This window comes from Rattus norvegicus, chromosome 13 (assembly GCF_021556685.1).
Source record: "Rattus norvegicus strain SHRSP/BbbUtx chromosome 13, alternate assembly SHRSP_T2T, whole genome shotgun sequence".
NCBI lineage: Eukaryota > Metazoa > Chordata > Mammalia > Rodentia > Muridae > Rattus > Rattus norvegicus.
The window spans coordinates 70,721,792-70,743,482 of NC_141546.1; the positions used below are offsets into that span (position 1 = coordinate 70,721,792).

The window sequence follows — 21,691 nt, forward strand, 5'->3', positions numbered from 1 at the left end:
CTAAAACAAGGAAAGGAGAGAAAGCAGAAAAAAGACCGTGTAACAAAAAGAGAATGAAGGACCCATCAAGGTGCAGAACTGCTTCAATGAGAAACTGTATAAAAAGAGAAAATGAACGCAAGCATAAATTGCTCATGGGCACAAACTGTTTCTGAACAATATATACAACCTGTTAACACAAGCAACCCCCAGCGGTGCATCCAGCGGAGGGACACAAGCGCAGTAAAGCTTTTCAAAGTAAATGTACATAAAGCTTTAGAACAGTCAGCGAAGTGAATTTCTTATTTACACAAGTAAATAAAGTATCACTTAAAAATACAATGTAATGAGGTGCATTTAATTTACACTGTACAAAACTACTTTGCTATTCTACCAAATAAGTCCTTTAATCAGAATATTAGAAACTGTATCCTACAGTAACTTTCTAATTTTTTTTTCTTTTTTCGGAGCTGGGGACCGAACCCAGGGCCTTGCGCTTGCCTAAGCACTCTACCACTGAGCTAAATCCCCAACCCCCTACAGTAATTTTTTAAATATCTACTACATGTTATCAAGAAAGCCCTCTAAAAGTTATAGTCACAAAATCTTTTAATATGAAAAGCATGTTTTAAAAACTATCATAAAAATATGGTAAGGCCAATGACCAACTTAAAAAGTTATATTTGAGGGTTTTTTACTTTTAAGATTTATAATACCTAAGTAAAGTATTAAATAAAATATTGATCCAAAAAGACACCTTAAGTCTGTTTCAGTGAGATAACCTTTGATGTCTTAGAACTTTGATTTTTACAGAACTAAAAAATAACATGAAAATATAGACTGCTTTAGTGGGTCTGACACGCTATATATAACAAGGATTTGGGGCAATCATTCTTTCAGAGCCAAGAAGAATATTTTGTTTCCACCATTTGCTATCTGCTCTGCCAACAGTGTGAATAGAACATATAAAAAGGTTGTATTAATAATACATCTCTTGGGCTAGAGAGATGGCTCAGCAGTTAAGAGCACTGACTGCTCTTCCAGAGGTCCTGAGTTCAATTCCCAACAACCACATGGTGACTCACAACCACCTGTAATGAGATCTGATGCCCTCTTCTGGGGTGCATGAAGACAGCTACAGTGTACTCATATACAGAAAATAAATAAATCTTTAAAAAAAAATAGTAATACACCTTTCTCTCACAAATTGTAAAACAATTCTTTTAGCCTTAAAAAGAAAGTTACAGTGGCAGATTTAATGACAAAACTAACGTAAGCTAAACCAACCAATAAATCAACCCCTTGTTACATGCATAGCCCTATGAAAAACAATTTAAGGAACGCATACATAAAAACAGAAACCCAGGTCTGGAGAGATGATTTAGCAATTAAGAGCTGTCTATGCTCCTAGAGGACCCACATGCACTGACACACAAGCAGGCAATACACTCAGACACAGAAATTAAAAATAAATTGGAGCCTCGGAACCTCAGGGGAGGGCCCAGGAGCGGCAGGACCCCTGCGCCTGAGACACCGCCAGAACCTGAAGGAAACAGACCAGATAAACAGTTCTCTGCACCCAAATCCCGTGGGAGGGAGAGCTAAACCTACAGAGAGGCAGACACGCCTGGGAAACCAGAAGAGACTGCACTCTGCGCACATCCAGACACCAGAGGAAAACACCAAACGCCATCTGGAACCCTGGTGCACGGAGGCTCCCAGGAAGAGCGGCGCAGATCTCCTCGGTTGCTGCCGCCGCGGAGAGGACTTAGGCAGTACCCCACGAGCACACTTGAGCCTCGGAACCTCAGGTAGGACCAACTTTTCCCCTGCAAGTGACCTGCCTGGTGAACTCAAGACACAGGCCCACAGGAACAGCTAAAGACCTGTAGAGAGGAAAAACTACAAGCCCGAAAGCAGAACACTCTGTCCCCATAACTGGCTGAAAGAAAACAGGAAAACAGGTCTACAGCACTCCTGACACACAGGCTTATAGGACAGTCTAGCTTCTGTCAGAAATAGCAAAACAAAGTAACACTAGAGATAATCTGATGGCAGGAGGCAAGCGCAGGAACCCAAGCAACAGAAACCAAGACTACATGGCATCATCGGAGCCCAATTCTCCCACCAAAATAAACATGGAATATCCAAACACACCAGAAAAGCAAGATCTAGTTTCAAAATCATATTTGATCATGATGCTAGAGGCCTTCAAGAAAGATGTGAAGAACTCCCTTAGAGAACAAGTAGAAGCCTACAGAGAAGAATCGCAAAAATGCCTGAAAGAATTCCAGGAAAACACAATCAAACAGTTGAAGGAATTAAAAATGGAAATAGAAGCAATCAAGAAAGAACACATGGAAACAACCCTGGATATAGAAAATCAAAAGAAGAGACAAGGAGCTGTAGATAGAAGCCTCACCAACAGAATACAAGAGATGGAAGAGAGAATCTCGGGAGCAGAAGATTCCCTAGAAATCATTGACTCAACTGTCAAAGATAATATAAAGCGGAAAAAGTTACTGGTCCAAAACATACAGGAAATCCAGGACTCAATGAGAAGATCAAACCTAAGGATAATAGGTATAGAAGAGAGTGAAGACTCCCAGCTCAAAGGACCAGTAAATATCTTCAACAAAATCATAGAAGAAAACTTCCCTAACCTAAAAAAAGAGATACCCATAGGCATACAAGAAGCCTACAGAACTCCAAATAGATTGGACCAGAAAAGAAACACCTCCCGTCACATTATAGTCAAAACACCAAACGCACAAAATAAAGAAAGAATATTAAAAGCAGTAAGGGAAAAAGGTCAAGTAACATATAAAGGCAGACCTATCAGAATCACACCAGACTTTTCGCCAGAAACTATGAAGGCCAGAAGATCCTGGACTGATGTCATACAGACCCTAAGAGAACACAAGTGCCAGCCCAGGTTACTGTATCCTGCAAAACTCTCAATTAACATAGATGGAGAAACCAAGATATTCCATGACAAAACCAAATTTACACAATATCTTTCTACAAATCCAGCACTACAAAGGATAATAAATGGTAAAGCCCAACATAAGGAGGCAAGCTATACCCTAGAAGAAGCAAGAAACTAATCGTCTTGGCAACAAAACAAAGAGAAGAAAAGCACACAAACATAACCTCATATCCAAATATGAATATAACAGGAAGCAATAATCACTATTCCTTAATATCTCTCAACATCAATGTCCTCAACTCCCCAATAAAAAGACATAGATTAACAAACTGGATACGCAACGAGGACCCTGCATTCTGCTGCCTACAGGAAACACACCTCAGAGACAAAGACAGACACTACCTCAGGGTGAAAGGCTGGAAAACAACTTTCCAAGCAAATGGTCAGAAGAAGCAAGCTGGAGTAGCCATTCTAATATCAAATAAAATCAATTTTCAATTAAAAGTCATCAAAAAAGATAAGGAAGGACACTTCATATTCATCAAAGGAAAAATCAACCAAGATGAACTCTCAATCCTAAATATCTATGCCCCAAATACAAGGGCACCTACATACGTAAAAGAAACTTTACTAAAGCTCAAAACACACATTGCACCTCACACAATAATAGTGGGAGATTTCAACACCCCACTCTCATCAATGGACAGATCATGGAAACAGAAATTACACAGAGACGTAGACAGACTAAGAGAAGTCATGAGCCAAATGGACTTAACGGATATTTATAGAACATTTTATCCTAAAGCAAAAGGATATACCTTCTTCTCAGCTCCTCATGGTACTTTCTCCAAAATTGACCATATAGTTGGTCAAAAAACGGGCCTCAACAGGTACAGAAAGATAGAAATAATCCCATGCGTGCTATCAGACCACCACGGCCTAAAACTGGTCTTCAATAACAATAAGGGAAGAATGCCCACATATACGTGGAAATTGAACAATGCTCTACTCAATGATAACCTGGTCAAGGAAGAAATAAAGAAAGAAATTAAAAACTTTTTAGAATTTAATGAAAATGAAGGTACAACATACCCAAACTTATGGGACACAATGAAAGCTGTGCTAAGAGGAAAACTCATAGCGCTGAGTGCCTGCAGAAAGAAACAGGAAAGAGCATATGTCAGCAGCTTGACAGCACACCTAAAAGCTCTAGAACAAAAAGAAGCAAATACACCCAGGAGGAGTAGAAGGCAGGAAATAATCAAACTCAGAGCTGAAATCAACCAAGTAGAAACAAAAAGAACCATAGAAAGAATCAACAGAACCAAAAGTTGGTTCTTTGAGAAAATCAACAAGATAGATAAACCCTTAGCCAGACTAACGAGAGGACCCAGAGAGTGTGTCCAAATTAACAAAATCAGAAATGAAAAGGGAGACATAACTACAGATTCAGAGGAAATTCAAAAAATCATCAGATCTTACTATAAAAGCCTATATTCAACAAAACTTGAAAATCTACAGGAAATGGACAATTTCCTAGACAAATATCAGGTACCGAAGTTAAATCAGGAACAGATAAACCAGTTAAACAACCCCATAACTCCTAAGGAAATAGAAGCAGTCATTAAAGGTCTCCCAACCAAAAAGAGCCCAGGTCCAGATGGGTTTAGTGCAGAATTCTATCAAACCTTCATAGAAGACCTCATACCAATATTATCCAAACTATTCCACAAAATTGAAACAGATGGATCACTCCCGAATTCCTTCTATGAAGCCACAATTACTCTTATACCTAAACCACACAAAGACCCAACAAAGAAAGAGAACTTCAGACCAATTTCCCTTATGAATATCGACGCAAAAATACTCAATAAAATTCTGGCAAACCGAATCCAAGAGCACATCAAAACAATCATCCACCATGATCAAGTAGGCTTCATCCCAGGCATGCAGGGATGGTTTAATATACGGAAAACCATCAACGTGATCCATTATATAAACAAACTGAAAGAACAAAACCACATGATCATTTCACTAGATGCTGAGAAAGCATTTGACAAAATTCAACACCCCTTCATGATAAAAGTCCTGGAAAGAATAGGAATTCAAGGCCCATACCTAAACACAGTAAAAGCCATATACAGCAAACCAGTTGCTAACATTAAACTAAATGGAGAGAAACTTGAAGCAATCCCACTAAAATCAGGGACTAGACAAGGCTGCCCACTCTCTCCCTACTTATTCAATATAGTTCTTGAAGTTCTAGCCAGAGCAATCAGACAACAAAAGGAGGTCAAGGGGATACAGATCGGAAAAGAAGAAGTCAAAATATCACTATTTGCAGATGATATGATAGTTTATTTAAGTGATCCCAAAAGTTTCACCAGAGAACTACTAAAGCTGATAAACAACTTCAGCAAAGTGCCTGGGTATAAAATTAACTCAAATAAATCAGTAGCCTTCCTCTACACAAAAGAGAAACAAGCCGAGAAAGAAATTAGGGAAACGACACCCTTCATAATAGACCCAAATAATATAAAGTACCTCGGTGTGACTTTAACCAAGCAAGTAAAAGATCTGTACAATAAGAACTTCAAGACACTGAAGAAAGAAATTGAAGAAGACCTCAGAAGATGGAAAGATCTCCCATGCTCATGGATTGGCAGGATTAATATAGTAAAAATGGCCATTTTACCAAAAGCAATCTACAGATTCAATGCAATCCCCATCAAAATACCAATCCAATTCTTCAAAGAGTTAGACAGAACAATTTGCAAATTCATCTGGAATAACAAAAAACCCAGGATAGCTAAAACTATCCTCAACAATAAAAGGACTTCAGGGGGAATCACTATCCCTGAACTCAAGCAGTATTACAGAGCAATAGTGATAAAAACTGCATGGTATTGGTACAGAGACAGACAGATAGACCAATGGAATAGAATTGAAGACCCAGAAATGAACCCACACACCTATGGTCACTTGATTTTTGACAAAGGAGCCAAAACCATCCAATGGAAAAAAGATAGCATTTTCAGCAAATGGTGCTGGTTCAACTGGAGGTCAACATGTAGAAGAATGCAGATTGATCCATGCTTATCACCCTGTACAAAGCTTAAGTCCAAGTGGATCAAGGACCTCCACATCAAACCTGATACACTCAAACTTATAGAAGAAAAACTAGGGAAGCATCTGGAACACATGGGCACTGGAAAAAATTTCCTGAACAAAACACCAATGGCTTATGCTCTAAGATCAAGAATCGACAAATGGGATCTCATAAAACTGCAAAGCTTCTGTAAGGCAAAGGACACCGTGATTAGGACAAATCGGCAACCAACAGATTGGGAAAAGATCTTTACCAATCCTACAACAGATAGAGGCCTTACATCCAAAATATACAAAGAACTCAAGAAGTTAGACCGCAGGGAGACAAATAACCCTATTAAAAAATGGGGTTCAGAGCTAAACAAAGAATTCACAGCTGAGGAATGCCGAATGGCTGAGAAACACCTAAAGAAATGTTCAACATCTTTAGTCATAAGGGAAATGCAAATCAAAATAACCCTGAGATTTCACCTCACACCAGTGAGAATGGCTAAGATCAAAAACTCAGGTGACAGCAGATGCTGGCGAGGATGCGGAGAAAGAGGAACACTCCTCCATTGTTGGTGGGATTGCAGACTGGTACAACCATTTTGGAAATCAGTCTGGAGGTTCCTCAGAAAATTGGACATTGAACTGCCTGAGGATCCAGCTATACCTCTCTTGGGCATATACCCAAAAGATGCCCCAACATATACAAAAGGCACGTACTCCACTATGTTCATCGCAGCCTTATTTATAATAGCCAGAAGCTGGAAAGAACCCAGATGCCCTTCAACAGAGGAATGGATACAGAAAATATGGTACATCTACACAATGGAATATTACTCAGCTATCAAAAACAACGGCTTTATGAAATTCGTAGGCAAATGGTTGGAACTGGAAAATATCATCCTGAGTGAGCTAACCCAAACACAGAAAGACATACATGGTATGCACTCACTGATAAGTGGCTATTAGCCCAAATGCTTGAATTACCCTAGATGCCTAGAACAAATGAAACTCGAGACGGATGATCAAAATGCTTCACTCCTTCTCTAAAAGGGGATCAAGAATACCCTTGGCAGGGAAGAGAGAGGCAAAGATTAAAACAGAGACTGAAGGAACTCCCATTCAGAGCCTGCCCCACATGTGGCCCATACATATACAGCCACCCAATTAGACAAGATGGATGAAGCAAAGAAGTGCAGACCGACAGGAGCCGGATGTAGATCGCTCCTGAGAGACACAGCCAGAATACAGGAAATACAGAGGCGTATGCCAGCAGCAAACCACTGAACTGAGAATAGGACCCCTGTTGAAGGAATCAGAGAAAGAACTGGAAGAGCTTGAAGGGGCTCAAGACCCCATATGTACAACAATGCTAAGCAACCAGAGCTTCCAGGGACCAAGCCACTACCTAAAGACTATACATGGACTGACCCTGGACTCTGACCTCATAGGTAGCAATGAATATCCTAGTAAGAGCACCAGTGGAAGGAGAAGCCCTGGGTCCTGCTAAGACTGAACCCCCAGTGAACTAGACTGGTGGGGGGAGGGCGGCAATGGGGGGAGGGTCGGGAGGGGAACACCCATAAGGAAGGGGAGGGGGGAGGGGGATGTTTGCCCGGATACCGGGAAAGGGAATAACACTCGAAATGTATATAAGAAATACTCAAGTTAATAAAAAAAATGGCATAAAAAAAAATAAATTTAAAAAAACAGAAATCCTTTAAACCCACCACTTATGAAAACATAAAATTAGCTATAAAAAGAAAATAGATCTGAAGAGCATTTCTCAGTAAAAATTTATTTTTTTTTTTTTTTGTTCTTTTTTTCGGAGCTGGGGACCGGACCCAGGGCCTTGCGCTTCCTAGGTAAGCGCTCTACCACTGAGCTAAATCCCCAGCCCCTCAGTAAAAATTTATTAATGCTAGCTTAAATCTGTTTTAAATATTTTTCTAAAATATGAGAAACTTTGTCAAAAATTAAAACAGGATCCATGTCAATGCCAAAATAACATGCAGTCCTATGTTAAATGGAGACTGATTTCTTTGTCTTGTAAGTGGGGTAAATGGGGTTTTTCAAATATTGAGAATTAAGCCCAGGGCCTTGAGTATGGTAGACAAGCTATCCACTGCTACATCCCTGTCCCTTTTTAAACTTTCTATTTTGAGATAGGGTCTCAAAAGTCAGGCTAGCTGTCAGTTTGGGCTGGCCTTAACCTAGATATTCTGTCTCCTCACCTTCCAGAGCAGATGGGATTACAAGCACGCACCACTACACACATAACTTTTAAGCAAGTCTTATGAATTCCAAACAATATTCTTTTGGCTGTCAGAAAATGGTACTAATTCTATTTCCTAGGTTATAGTCTCAACCTCTAAGAATCCCTAAGGACCTGAGCACGGTGGCCCATGCCTATCAACCCAGATTGCTTGAGTTTAAGGCCAGTCTGAGATATAAACTCTCTTGCAGAAAGAAGAGGAGGAGAGGAGAGGAGAGGGAAGATCCTCTAAAGGGTCCTGTTAAAAACTCTTATTGTGGTCTAATTCCAGCACTCGGGAGGCAGAGGCAGACTGACCTTTGATAGTTCCAGGCCAGTCTGTTCATATAGTGAATTTCAGGCCATCCAGGGCTACCAGAGAGAGCCTGTCTCACAGACAGACAGACAGACAGACATATAGACAGACAGACAAACAGACAAATCTCATTCTGGAACCCATCTCCAGAAACTCTGACTTAGGGCTAGAACTGTCATTTTTAACATGCACATTTTTTTTCATATGCTGCTGATTTGACACTCAGCTGTTCTGTACATCCTAGGGAACCAGGGGACATGAAGACAGAGAAAAGCACACAGACAGTACCAACCTTTGTATGCTGGAGCGGGTGGTGCTGTTGCCACTTTCCTAACTTTTGTTGTCACTGAGTTGTCAACATTAACAACCATTACTGGATGGTCAATATGACCTAGAGTCTGAGCGTGGCCATTTATTTCTTCTGAGTGTTCCCACTGTTTCCTAATCCGCTCTTTAAGTTTTTCCAGCTTAACATCATGTTGTTGCCGCTTACAAATACCTACTCTTTGGGAATTACAGGCACTAGTAGAGGATGGAGAAGAGTCAGACAGCAGCAACACGTTCGGATCAACATCATGCTCCATGCTGTTAAGGGAAGGCTTTGAGTTGTTCTCACTTCCTTTTGTTCTGTTAGGCATTTCTTCCTCAGTTCTTATATGCACTCCCATTTTCATTAAACATTCAGAACTGTGCAATGCATCAATTGCTGGTCCATCATTTAAAAATCTAACAACTGTATCACTGATGACAGAGGGTTGAGCACTCTCAAAATCGCAGCAATGGCTATTCCGGTCTTCCCGACTGACTACCATTTGCTTCCCATTCTCCGGCTTTTCCTCATGAATACAATAGACATGCTTCGACTCCAGATGACTGGGACTTAGGCTGAAAAGTGTACCATGGGTTTCCCTGTGATAAAAATGAAAAAGCTCTATGATTAGTGTTAAGAACAAAAAATTCTGTACAGTTAAAACTGCAGGGATTAGATACTAGGTATTCTTACCACAGACAGTAAGTGTGTGACACATACATTAAAGCACTTGATTATGTGATTCTAAAATGAATACATGAATCAAGACATTATGTACACCACAAATCATTTTTGCTTGCCAATAAAAAGAGCCTGAGTAATAGTAAAACAAAGCAGTCAAACTGAAGCCAGTCTTACACTGAATGAAGAACCTGGAGTTAATAGCAGAAGCAAAATAACCAACCAACAATAATTCCCTTCAAGTTTGAAAAAGTAAAACCAGAGCTTAATGCTACATGTCCATGATCCAAGCTGCTGGGGAGCCTGAGGCAAGAGAACTACAAGATCAAAGCCAATCTGGGCAACTTAACAACTCTCAAAAAGTAGGCAAGCAGGCAAGCAGGCAGGCAGGCAGGCAGGCAGGCAGGCAGCCAGATAGACAGATAAAATTTTTAAAAGGTCTATTGCTGCTAGAGTCTGAGGTAGAAAGATCATGAATACAAAACCAGTCTGGGCAACTTAACGACACCCAGTCTCAAAAAGTAAGTAAGTAAGTAAGTAAGTAGTAAGTAAGTAAGTAGTAAGTAAGTAAGTAGTAAGTAGTAAGTAAGTAGTAAATAAGTAGTAAGTAGGTAGTAAGTAAATGAATAAGTAGTAAGTAGTAAGTAGTAAGTAAGTAGTAAGTAGTAAGTAAGTAGTAAATAAGTAGTAAGTAGTAAGTAGTAAGTAAGTGAGTAAGTAAATATTATTGAAAGGTCTAGTATGCAAAAAGCCCTAAAAACTTTTGTCTAAAGTGAACTCTCTCATAACTAGAGAAATGAGTGGCAGCTTTAAAACTACATAAAGCTCAAGAGTAGGCAGACCCTCACTGCCTAAGACATGGCATATAGAGTCCATACTCTCTGTTAACAAAAACTTCTTACTATTTGCCACAGTAAGACTAAGATACATTAGTAAGGTATCCTTCAAAAATATAAAATTAGGGCTGGAGAGATGGCTCAGAGGTTAAGAGCACTGACTGCTCTTCCAGAGGTCCTGAGTTCAATTCCCAGCAACCACATGGTGGCTCACAACCATCTGTAATGAGATTTGATGCCCTCTTCTGGTGTCTGAAGACAGCTACAGTGTACTTATATATAATAAATAAATAAATCTTTAAAAAAAAACCCTGATAATCGTAAAATGCCTTTAAAAAAAAATATAAAATTATCTAATTGTAGTACTTAAATATCCTAGGCCTTGTTAACAAAAACATATATACATTTTCTACATTGTTAAAATAATAAGTTAATCTAGAACATCTAAGTTGTTACAAAGTAAAAGAATAAACTCATACAATTAGTAAAAGAAAAAAATTAATTCCAGGGCCAAAAAAGATGGTTCATAATACTCGGGGCTTGGTCATGAGCGGTTTCTGCTCCTCCCGAGGACCAGAGTTCAGTTCCCAGGACCCACACGGGAACAGCTCACAGCCAACTGTAACTCTTGGGCACTAACAACACATGTGGCATACATGCACACAGACAGACAGACAGACATGCACACAGGCACACACAGACAATGTTACTATTCTTCCTATCAAATACTTAGAAGAGGACACAGAGTGGGAATGCAGCTCAGTGGCTGAGTCTTTGGCAACTATATGAGAGATCCTGGATTTGAAATCTAGTATCACAAAAAAAGACAATCCAGTAGTGAGTATTTAATTTGGTTGAATTTGGAGGGGTTTGTGGGTTTTTACGTATGCTTTGGTGAATGCTTATTCTTGAATTATCTGTTGTGGCTTGAGTGTGAGACAGGCACATGTGTTTGAACAATACAGTGCCCAGTCTGACACTTTCTTTAGAGGTCTGTGGAACTTTACGAGTTGGACAGTTGGTTAGAGGAAGTGAGGTACTAGGTAGGCCTTGAGATTTCATTCCTAGAGCCCTGTTCCCTCTGCTTTTTAACTGCAGACACAGTGTGCCCTGCAGCCTCAGAGGCCTGCTGCCAGGCCTTCTCTGCCATAGAGACTGTGTTCTGTTTACATTTTAGCAAACTAAAGCTTTCCTGCTCAGCCGCTTGTCAGACATACAGCCACAGCAGCAAGAAAAGGAACTAGCAGAACTTTAGAATCAGTGCAAGAAAATCTAAAACATCATAACCCGACTGTAGTTATTAGAGACTAGACCAGTATTTCCTATACCAACCTATAAGAAACCAAAGGTTCACGGAACTCCACACGATTGTTTTTCTTGACATTACTTTCCAGGGTGGTAGCCCTAAGAGGACTACGAGATTTCTCTTTCCGTGGTTTAGAAAATTTGGAAGTTGGAGCACTGACCCAAGAATCATCTAGACATCTACCATCTGAAAGGGGAAAAAAGAAATCTGTGAGAACATATGACATAAACCATGACTGTCTAAGAGAATAATTTACCTATGTGCTATTTCTACCACTTCTAGTTAGATATTAGGTAAGCAGATAGAAAAGGCCCACAGTCAACAAAATTTATAGAAAAGATTGTACTCTAAGAAAGTAATACCAAGGAGAGAGAAGAGGAGACGGAGAGAGGGGAGAAGCCATGGCAGGTGATGTTAAGATTCTGCTCTGTGTATTTACAGGTTGTTATTAATGTTCTCAAGGGATGGATGGTACCGGGCTTTGTATGTTTAAGTGGGCAATTATATCTTACCAATTGGGTCAAAAAAAAAAAAAAAAAGAAAGTAATACCAAATTAAAACCCATATATTGAAAGGTAGGAGAATTGTCAGTCAAGGTGTGCCTGTACTACAAAGTGAATTCAAGACCAGTGTAGACAACTGATCTCAAAGTACAAAATAAATAAAAATAAAGCTGAAGATACAGGTCAGCAGTAGGGACTGTCCTTGCATGTGGGGCCCTAGGTTAAATCCTCAGGAACCCTTCCTTGGAAACAATAAGACAAGAATTGTCAAAAACCAGTAACACTTAGTCTAAGTAGATAGCATTTACTTGCACCTTATAGCTCAACAAGGAAATCAAAAAGAAGCAAATATATGCATAGTATCAATTTATTATATAGTTTCTAGATGAAAGATATTCAATGCATGACTAACAATTTAGACCTCCACAAAAGAAACACATTCGTGTTAAGTCAAATAATTTTACCTTCAAAGACTATACCTGTGAATTAAAATAAGTCTATAGAACCTCAAACACCCAAACGAAATTCCCATTACCGCAAACAACGAAAACTCAACTGTCAGACAGATGCACTGATGAAAATATCATCAGCATTACTAAGCATGAGCTGCGTCTGAGGTACTCAGCATAAGAACTCAGTCTAAGGACATGCCCTGCAGACTACCAAAAAACACTAAACTGAAACAACAAAAATCTGTGTTAATGGGGCTGACCCTAAGCCCACACAAAGGTGGAAGGAGAGAATCACTTCTACAAGGCGGCCATCAGCCTCCACAGTGTAGGCCATGGCATATGTACACCCCCACAAGCAGTAATAACAATTTATGGGTCTGTATTTAATATAATTAAATTCTTAAAAGGGACTTCACACGTACCTTTCCTACTTATTTTCCGGGTAGCACTTGCGGACTTCTTAGCATCCATCACAGAATCGATCACAGCTGTACTGGTAGGCGCTACTTCCAATTTGTTCTCAATGTGTCTCAGCTGAAGTTCAAATACCGTGAAAACACATAAGTTAATCCTGAATTTATCCAATTACGATCCAGTCCTACATTACATACATTTAAAGCTCATGTAGAGATTGCATACTGCTTTGTTATAAAGCAAATCTTTATTTTATTGAAAAATACAATTTTTCTCCCTACCATTATATAAGGCTATGTTTCTCATGACACAGGGAATAGACATTCTCAGAATATAAAAAATATACATACATACATACATACATACAATTAGCTGATTTACTTTCAAAAGCATTCCAAAATTTAAAACATAGAAAACTCCACAAAATAATCAAACAACATCTGGAGAGATGGCTCAGCAGGTCAGAGCACTTGCTACTCTTGTAGGATCCAGGTTCAGTTCCCAGCACCCCATGGTGGCTCACAGCTGCCTGTGTCCACAGCTCCAGACACACGCACAGTGCACATACACTCTCAGACAGAACACTCAGACATAAACTAAAAATAATCAAATGTTTTTTAACATTATATACAAATAGACAATAAGGAAACAAAGCTAAATTCAGGGGTATATAAAAGAAAGTAGGGAAAAGCATATTTTAAGATAATTAACCAAGAAGAGAAATATCTCCTTAAAGGAACCATACATCACTTCACCAGTTTAGAGTCCTATAATCCAGACAAGACTAAACACAAAGGAAATAACTCTCCTACAGTCACTTATTTTATAAAGGAAAAGAACCTAGGACTGCCACAAAACAGAAGACATAACTCACAGTGCATTCAAGAAGCCGATTCCTTTCCCTTCCTCCCTGACAACCAGCCTTCTACACAGCTCCAGTCCAACCTCCCCATAGCCACCCTTCATAGCACCACACAAAGTGAGCCAGCAAGTTACAGATGAGTACCCACACGGGTCACATGAATGTTCACATGCTATGACAGTAGCAGGTCAGAGACCCTAAGGCCGTATCTGCTTTACTTCTTACTACGCATGCTTGTTCATGGTGTGATATACACCTTTGCCTTCCAGTTAAATAGTCTAATTAATCACATCATAGCACAGTATCAATTTTAAAACAAGTGTTTAAAACAGAAACTGAAACTACTTACAGCAGCCTTGGTCTGAGAAAGTGCATCCCATGATGTGGTTACATCTACTAAGAAAAAGCGACATATAATAGAGTCAGAGTTCTGAAGTAAACTTAAGCTATAAAGTTTCATATGCTCCCAAGGGTTTGAGAACTACCCCACTGGAGCTATTCCTTATCCAATGCATTTATAATGCTACATCGGGCTTCTCAAGAAATGTGTAAGAGTAAGAAGTACCCTCAGCTAACTGCAATGGTCTGAACACCTCCCAAGACGGGGGGTGGGGGGGGAGAACGAGAGAGAGAGAAGACAGAGAAGGGAGGAGGGATGGAGGGAGGGAGGGAGGGAGGGAGGGAGGGAGAGAGAGAGAGAGAGAGAGAGAGAGAGAGAGAGAGAGAGAATGAGAATGAACAAATATGGTAAATAAGGTAGAGTCTTGCTATAAAGCCTAGGCCGACCTCCAATTTAGAATCTTGCTGCCCGAGCACCCTGAGTGCTGGGATTTTAGTTATCCCCCAGTATATCCCAACCAAATATAAAACTGCGTTATCTTAGACCACATTTTAAATGTGAAAGAATATCCTTGAAACCATTCCATATATCAACTTACTAGTACAAAAGAAATCTATTTAGTCTTTCAAGTAACAGTCTTCCAACTAATTTGAGGCTGCATTATTTCCCATGAGTTATCCTCTTCCAGAATAAGAATTTCCATTTCCTCCATAGACTCCCCATATGGCTTGATTTCTAGTTCCCTCACACACGGGAATCAGCTTCCAGACCTACTTCTTTGTCAGTTTTCCTTTTAAAATATCATACCTTAAAGTATCTCTAACGAAACTGTAACTTATTACATATGGACTATAGATACTGACAGTAAGGTCAGGATTTCTGAAAAGGAAAAACTAATTTTGAATATATAATTTTTGAGGAGAGGTGAGTTCATACTGTGTTCATAGGTAGAAGCTGGCCTTAATCTCATGATCCCCCTGCCTCAACCTTTTGAGTTCTGGGATTACAGTAATGCATGACCACATCTGGCTCAACTAATTCACTTTTAAAGGAAACTTGTATACTAGAAACTAAAATTTAATTATCTATCCACTTTTTAAAAAACGGTTATGTGTCTGTGTGTGTATGTGTGTGCGTGTGTGTATGTATGTGCGTGCACGTGTGCGTTTGTGTATGTGTAGGTGTTCATGCAAGTGGCCACTGAAGCTGACGTTATCAGCACTTACAAGCTGTACAACATAGGAGGTGCTGGGAACTGAGCACAGGTCCTCTGCAAGAGCAGTAAGCATTCTCTTAACTACTGAACCACCTCTCCAGCATAATCCACTGTTTTGTTTTATAAATCAAAAGATAATGGGTAAATTTCATCTATTGATTAGCCCAAAATTTAATATATTATAGGACCTTAGAATGAGACTAAGTTCAGGGCTGGGGATTTAGCTCAGTGGTAGAGCGCTTACCTAGGAAGTGCAAGGCCCTGGGTTCGGTCCCCAGCTCCGAAAAAAAGAAAAAAAAAAAAAAAAGAATGAGACTAAGTTCAGTCTTTAAGAAAAGAAAGAATCCTACCTTGAACAGTCTCCTTGCTTTGAGAGTTCCTTGGATTGGGTAAAGGCACCTCTTTTGACTTGCTGCTCCTCATCTTGCCAATTTACCTGCAATTACGTCATCAATAATCACTGACCATCACTATTATAAAACACAATAGTAAAGAAATATCCTGACTTATTTATGAAGGTCTGAAAAGCAGTCATATAATAATCCAGTAAATAATACTTTAGAGGAACTATTACCATTATTATTAACATTTTCATTATTTACAGAATAGCAAATACGTTATGAGTCACAAGGCCAGAGCTGTACCAGTGGTGGAACTCATGCTGCCCTCACATGACAATAAGAAGACGGCTAGCTCCGACATGCTAACAATCTAGTTTCCACCCACCTGAGAGCCTGCATGCTGGGAGAGCTAACCCCAGCGAGCTGACCTTTGACCTCCACATGTTACCATGCTCAGATCCCACGGTTTCTCACACACACAGTAAACAAACAAAGACACAAAATCTTCTTGTAAAATATAAACAACCAATACCTTATCATGCTTCATTTTCTCTACTGCAAATAACACTGTAGCCAGGCATGGTGACAGATGCCTTTAACCTCTTAAGAAGGCAGAGGCATGTGGATCTCTGTGGGTTTAAGAACAGCCTGGTCTGCTCAGCAAGTTCCAGGCCAGTCAGTGATTCATAATGAGGCATTGTCTTAAAAACAAAAACAACACTGTGCACATGAATTTTGGCCTATTTGGACTATCTGCCCAGGGCAGTATCTGCAAAGTGTATCAAAACTGAACTAAAGGATGTGAAGGACACGCTGTTGAACTCCAACGTCACACTGATTTCTACCTCCAGTAACAGAAGACCCCAGAAGGCCTTTTATTAAGGCCTTTTAATATCATCTGTATTACTTTTGTTTTTGCTGATTCCATAGGGAAAAAAGGTTGCTTGAATCTGAACATGGTAGAACTTAGCCAGAACAAATATTCTTCCACAGATCTTTTTCCCAATTTATTCTTCTCTCATATATTATATCCCAATTGCAGTTTCCTTCCCTTCCCTTTCCCCAGTCTCTCTCCTGGATCCATGCCCCCTTTACTTCCTCTCAGAAAAGAGCAGGCCTTCCAGGAACATCAACCAAATATATGGCATAACAAGCTATAATAAGACCAGACATATATTCTCACATCAAGGCTGGACAAGACAACCCAACAGGAGGAAAAGGATCCCAAAGGCAGGCAAAAGAGTCAGAGACAGCCCGACTCCCAAGGTTAGGAGTCCCACCAAGCTACACAACTATAACATATATGTAGAGGACCGTACAGGCTCCCTGATCTCTCTGAGCCAACCTGAGGATCAGTCAGTTGATTCTATGGGCCCTGTTCCTGTGGTGTCCTTGATCCCTCTGGCTCCTCCAATCCTTCCTTCCCTTCCTCCTCTGCCACAGATCTTAATCTTAGGTGGTTTTTTTAATTTATTAATTATCCTTTGTTCATTCACTTAGTAGGATCTTAATTTTTAATTAATTTTATTAGTTCTTCACAGCACATTAAATTTTATCATATTTATTAAATATTTAATCCACAAAATAAGTTTAAAATTAGGAATTTAAGAGAGAGGAAGTGGAGGCCTGGCAGGTAAAAATGCTTGCTGCCCAGCCTGACAACCTGAGCGCTACCCCCATACATTGTGGAAAGAGAACTGACTCCCTAAGTTGTCCTCTGACCTCCACATGTGCACTATGGTAAATGCAACCATGCACATATACATGCACACAACATAGAGAAGATGTAATAAATTACTTTATTCAATTATTTATAAAGAAAGTACAGTATGTTATTTGGAGTCCTGAGAAACTGAACCCAGAACTCAAACACAGTAGGCAAGCGCCACTGCGATGCAGTCTCAATTCCAGTGCTGAATATTTTAAAACACTAAGTTAAAGAAAAGAAAATTTTAACCTAGTTAAATTTTAAAGTATCTTAATTTCATGGGAATTAATTTCTCCAAGGAGTAGATAATCCTGACAGTAGGCTTCCTAGAAACAAACTTCAACTGTTGTAAAGATGAAGCTCTTTTAAGGGTCAGGATTGGCTCGGTGGCAGAACGCTCACTTATTACGTGCCCTCTACTCAGTCCTTAGTGTTCTACATACAAAACTTCTTCAAAAATTAACTTTCTTCTGAAGACAGGGGTGGGAAAAAACAAAAAATCAGTGAATTTACCAATAGTTTAATCTTTTTCAACCATAAAAACTTTAATCACAGTCAGCAACACTGACTGGGAACAGAGCTCAGGGGCTGACAGGACTGGGTGGATAAGAGCAGTCACTATACAAACATGAGAACTTGGTCTAGATCCCAGCCGCCATGCAGACAGCTGGGCATGGTGCACATGCCTGGAAGCTAGCACTGCAGAGGACAGACAAGTGTGTCAGTGCAAGACCTGTCTCAAAAGGGAATGAGGCAGACGACGATACAGCAGGGCATCTGACATCCTCTCAGGGACAACACACATTAGTCGTCAGTGATCTGACAAAATTGTCTCTATAAACATTTCTTTGCCTTACAATAAGTGCAAAAATATAGTGATTATTTTCTCAATGGAAAGGATAAACAGCTCAAATACATTTTAAAACTGCATTTCAGGGGTTGGGGATTTAGCTCAGTGGTAGAGCGCTTGCCTAGGAAGCGCAAGGCCCTGGGTTCGGTCCCCAGCTCCGGGGAAAAAAAAAAAAAAAAAAAACAACTGCACTTCAGTCCACAGTTTCTGTATCTGAGGGTTAGTGCTAATAAAGGGAAAGCAGTGTAAACATAAAAATGACTCAAAGTTACTGCCTAATTTATAGTCCATCTTTAATTACAAATATCTAGTAAAACATTTATGTAACACGGCATGTATCGATATAGCATACATATATTTACGTCTTATTTGCTCATAAAATGATGTAGTTCGGGATCACATCTCTATCACATAAGGACACCAGAAACAACGCCTGTGCCATATAATCCTGTCACCTAAAGGACAACACAAGCGACGGCTTCCGAGGTGCTGCAAGTGAGGCTGATCATCAGCCTTGGAATGACTGAACTGCGGTCACCTGCACCAAATGGATTTAAGGCTAGTCAACTCGCTGATTTGGGTACCAAATGCATGGATGTGCTCCTTTCAAACGACTTAAGTCACGTCACTGTTCCATAAGACTGTTCTTCAAACCCAAAACCAAAGCAACGATCTTAAAAAATGGCTTCCTCCTGCCCTGCAAGTTTATGTCTGGCAGTCTTGGAACCATCTGAGTGGGCTGAGGAGGTAGCTAGCGCAGCAGCTGAGCACCCTAGAGGACCCGGCTCTAACCCCGGCGTCCCTACTTAGCTCACAACCATCCATAAACCTACTCCAGGGCTCAGACAGATACCTTCCTCTGACTTTTGCCAGCACTAGGCACACACATGGTGCACAGACATAAATGAAAGCAAACACCCATAAACATAAAATAAATAAAATTTAAAGACTTATTTAACATTGTTTAAAATTATATCTGTCTAAAAAAGTCTTTAAAAAAACATATTTTCAATGTAATTTTCCATTTGATGGTGTTATAGCGATATTTTATTAACATATACAATTTCAAACTTTGATCTATAAACTCCCACTGCTCCTCGATTGATGTAAGCACAACCCTTCTGTTTCCCTGACAGCACACATACTGATGAGCGGTCCTCGACCTCAGCCCAGTACTTCAGTGGTTACATTTCCAAAGCACCTATCACTAGACCTCTTCTTTTCTTGATCCTTCTTACCAAAAACTTCAACACATATTAAGGCATGTGTGTACACGTCCGAGTATACATTTCTGTGAGTGGGCATGCATATACATGTGCGTTGTGTGTGTGTGTGTGTGTACACACATATGTACATGGAGGGCAAAAACCTTACTTTTTGAGACAAAGTCTCTCACTGAACCTAGAGCTCCCCTATTCAGCTAGACACATGGCCAGCAAGCCCCAGGGATCCTGCTTCCATCTCACAGGAGTCAGGATTACAGGCACACACCTCAGGCCTGGCTTTGAATGTGGGTTCCAGAGATCTGAACTCAGCTCTTCATGCTTGCATAGCAAATAGTTTAATAATAGAACTGGCTCCCTAACCCCTCAACACACTTTTCATAACTCAGATATTTTCCAAATGTAACTTGCCTAAATCCTTCAGGGCTCTGGATAGATATTTAGAATGTGGTTGGAAATTTTACAGGTTTAAGAAAAGTGGCAGTGTTGGTTATCCTCTGGAGTTCATGACCTCACCACCCACAGGCAGGGCTATATTTACTGGAACAGCAATGAATTCCCACCTACTGAACAGGCCTTAAGTCCAATTTCATTACTCTCAAGATATACCTGTGAGCATATCTTGGCCCTCGTTGTAGTAATTTACAGGCTTTGACACAGGTAAGACGTGCTTTATTCACATTCCTGCAGATGAAGAGCTACAGGCAGTTAATGGTTTCTAAGAGAGGTAAACTAGCCTTCTTCTAGAACAAGGTCCTAATAGGTTAGCCAAGTCCAAGTGAGCCGCCCTAAACACACAACCTATAAGCCACTAATGGACTGAGCACATTGCATTTATTTACAAGTGCGCGACCAAGAGAATGCGCGAGCGCACACACAAACACACACACACACACACACATACACACGCATTGCACAGCAACAGTTAAGAAGATATAAAGAGGCACCGGGTGTGGGAGGGGTGGGGGTGGGGGGAAAAGAATAAAAATTAAGAAAAAATAAAAAATAAAAAAGAAGATGTAAAGAAGTTATGCATTGAGAGAATGGAAGGACACTGGAGGAGTTGGAAAAGGGAGAGGGTGAGGTGGGAAGGGGAGAGGATGGGTGGAATTATGTAAACACAGTACTCAGCTATGAAATTCAAAAGTAAATAAAATATTTTTGTATTGTTTAAAACAACACTGCCAGGATGAAGAGATGGCCAGTTAAGAGAGCATTGGCTACTCTTCCAGAGGTCCTGAGTTCAATTCCAAACAACCACACGGTGGCTCACAACCATATGTAATGGGATCTGATGCCCTCCTCTGGTGTGTCTGAAGACAGCTACAGTGTACTCACATACATAAAATAAATAAATGAATCTTAAAAAAAAAAAAAAGACTTCTGTCAGTGGAAGGACAAACGGGGAGAGCAAGTCACCCTAAGTGAGAAACATGAGTACGTATCCTTTAGGAAAGCCATTTCTGAAAAACGACAAACACAGTGTGTGCTACTTGCCTACTAAACATAGGGACATAGAGAAAATAGGGAGAATTCACATACTGTTATATAAGCCCACAAGACTATAAGGTAATACAAACTGTAAAGCACAAACAGAAAAGTATAATTAACCATGCTGTTGATAACAAGAAAAGAAGTTAAAGGTAGCCACCTGTATAATAATCTGAACATAATGGTATCACAAAAGTAATGGAGCCATATGATAAAAATAGTTAATCACCGATATACAATAAATTTTAGGAAAAATTATGCTACTGCTCTGGTTAGCACCAAAGAACAGCTGCATTATGGATTAAGACAAAACAGCAGAAGAAATATATGTAAACTCTCATGTACTCACGCCCATACTTGTGTCCATACATATGCAAACATATATACCACACACAGAGAACACGAAAGCAGAAACATGAAAAATATATAAATAAAAATATTCTCTGGGGTTGGGGATTTAGCTCAGTGGTAGAACGCTTGCCTAGGAAGCGCAAGGCCCTGGGTTCGGTCCCCAGCTCCGAAAAAAAGAACCAAATAAATAAATAAATAAATAAATAAATAAATATATATGTGTAAATCACATT

General features: G+C 39.8%; 1 protein-coding gene across 9 annotated transcripts in view; it reads right to left on the bottom strand.

Annotated features, from left to right (window-relative positions):
• Positions 1-21,691, bottom strand: part of Cep350 (centrosomal protein 350) — a 140,297-nt gene that overhangs the window by 108,406 nt on the left and 10,200 nt on the right. For 5 of the 9 annotated variants that reach the window (XR_015635085.1, XR_015635084.1, XR_015635083.1 and 2 more), the window contains 5 exon segments: positions 15,845-15,930; positions 14,288-14,331; positions 13,085-13,196; positions 11,734-11,893; positions 8,867-9,483 (listed from right to left, as the gene is read on the bottom strand). Coding sequence is in view for 5 of the 9 variants with exons in the window: in XM_087579988.1 (XP_087436114.1) it covers positions 8,867-9,483; positions 11,734-11,893; positions 13,085-13,196; positions 14,288-14,331; positions 15,845-15,917 (1,006 nt within the window). In the remaining 4 variants the exon portion in view is untranslated. 9 annotated transcript variants of the gene reach the window in all.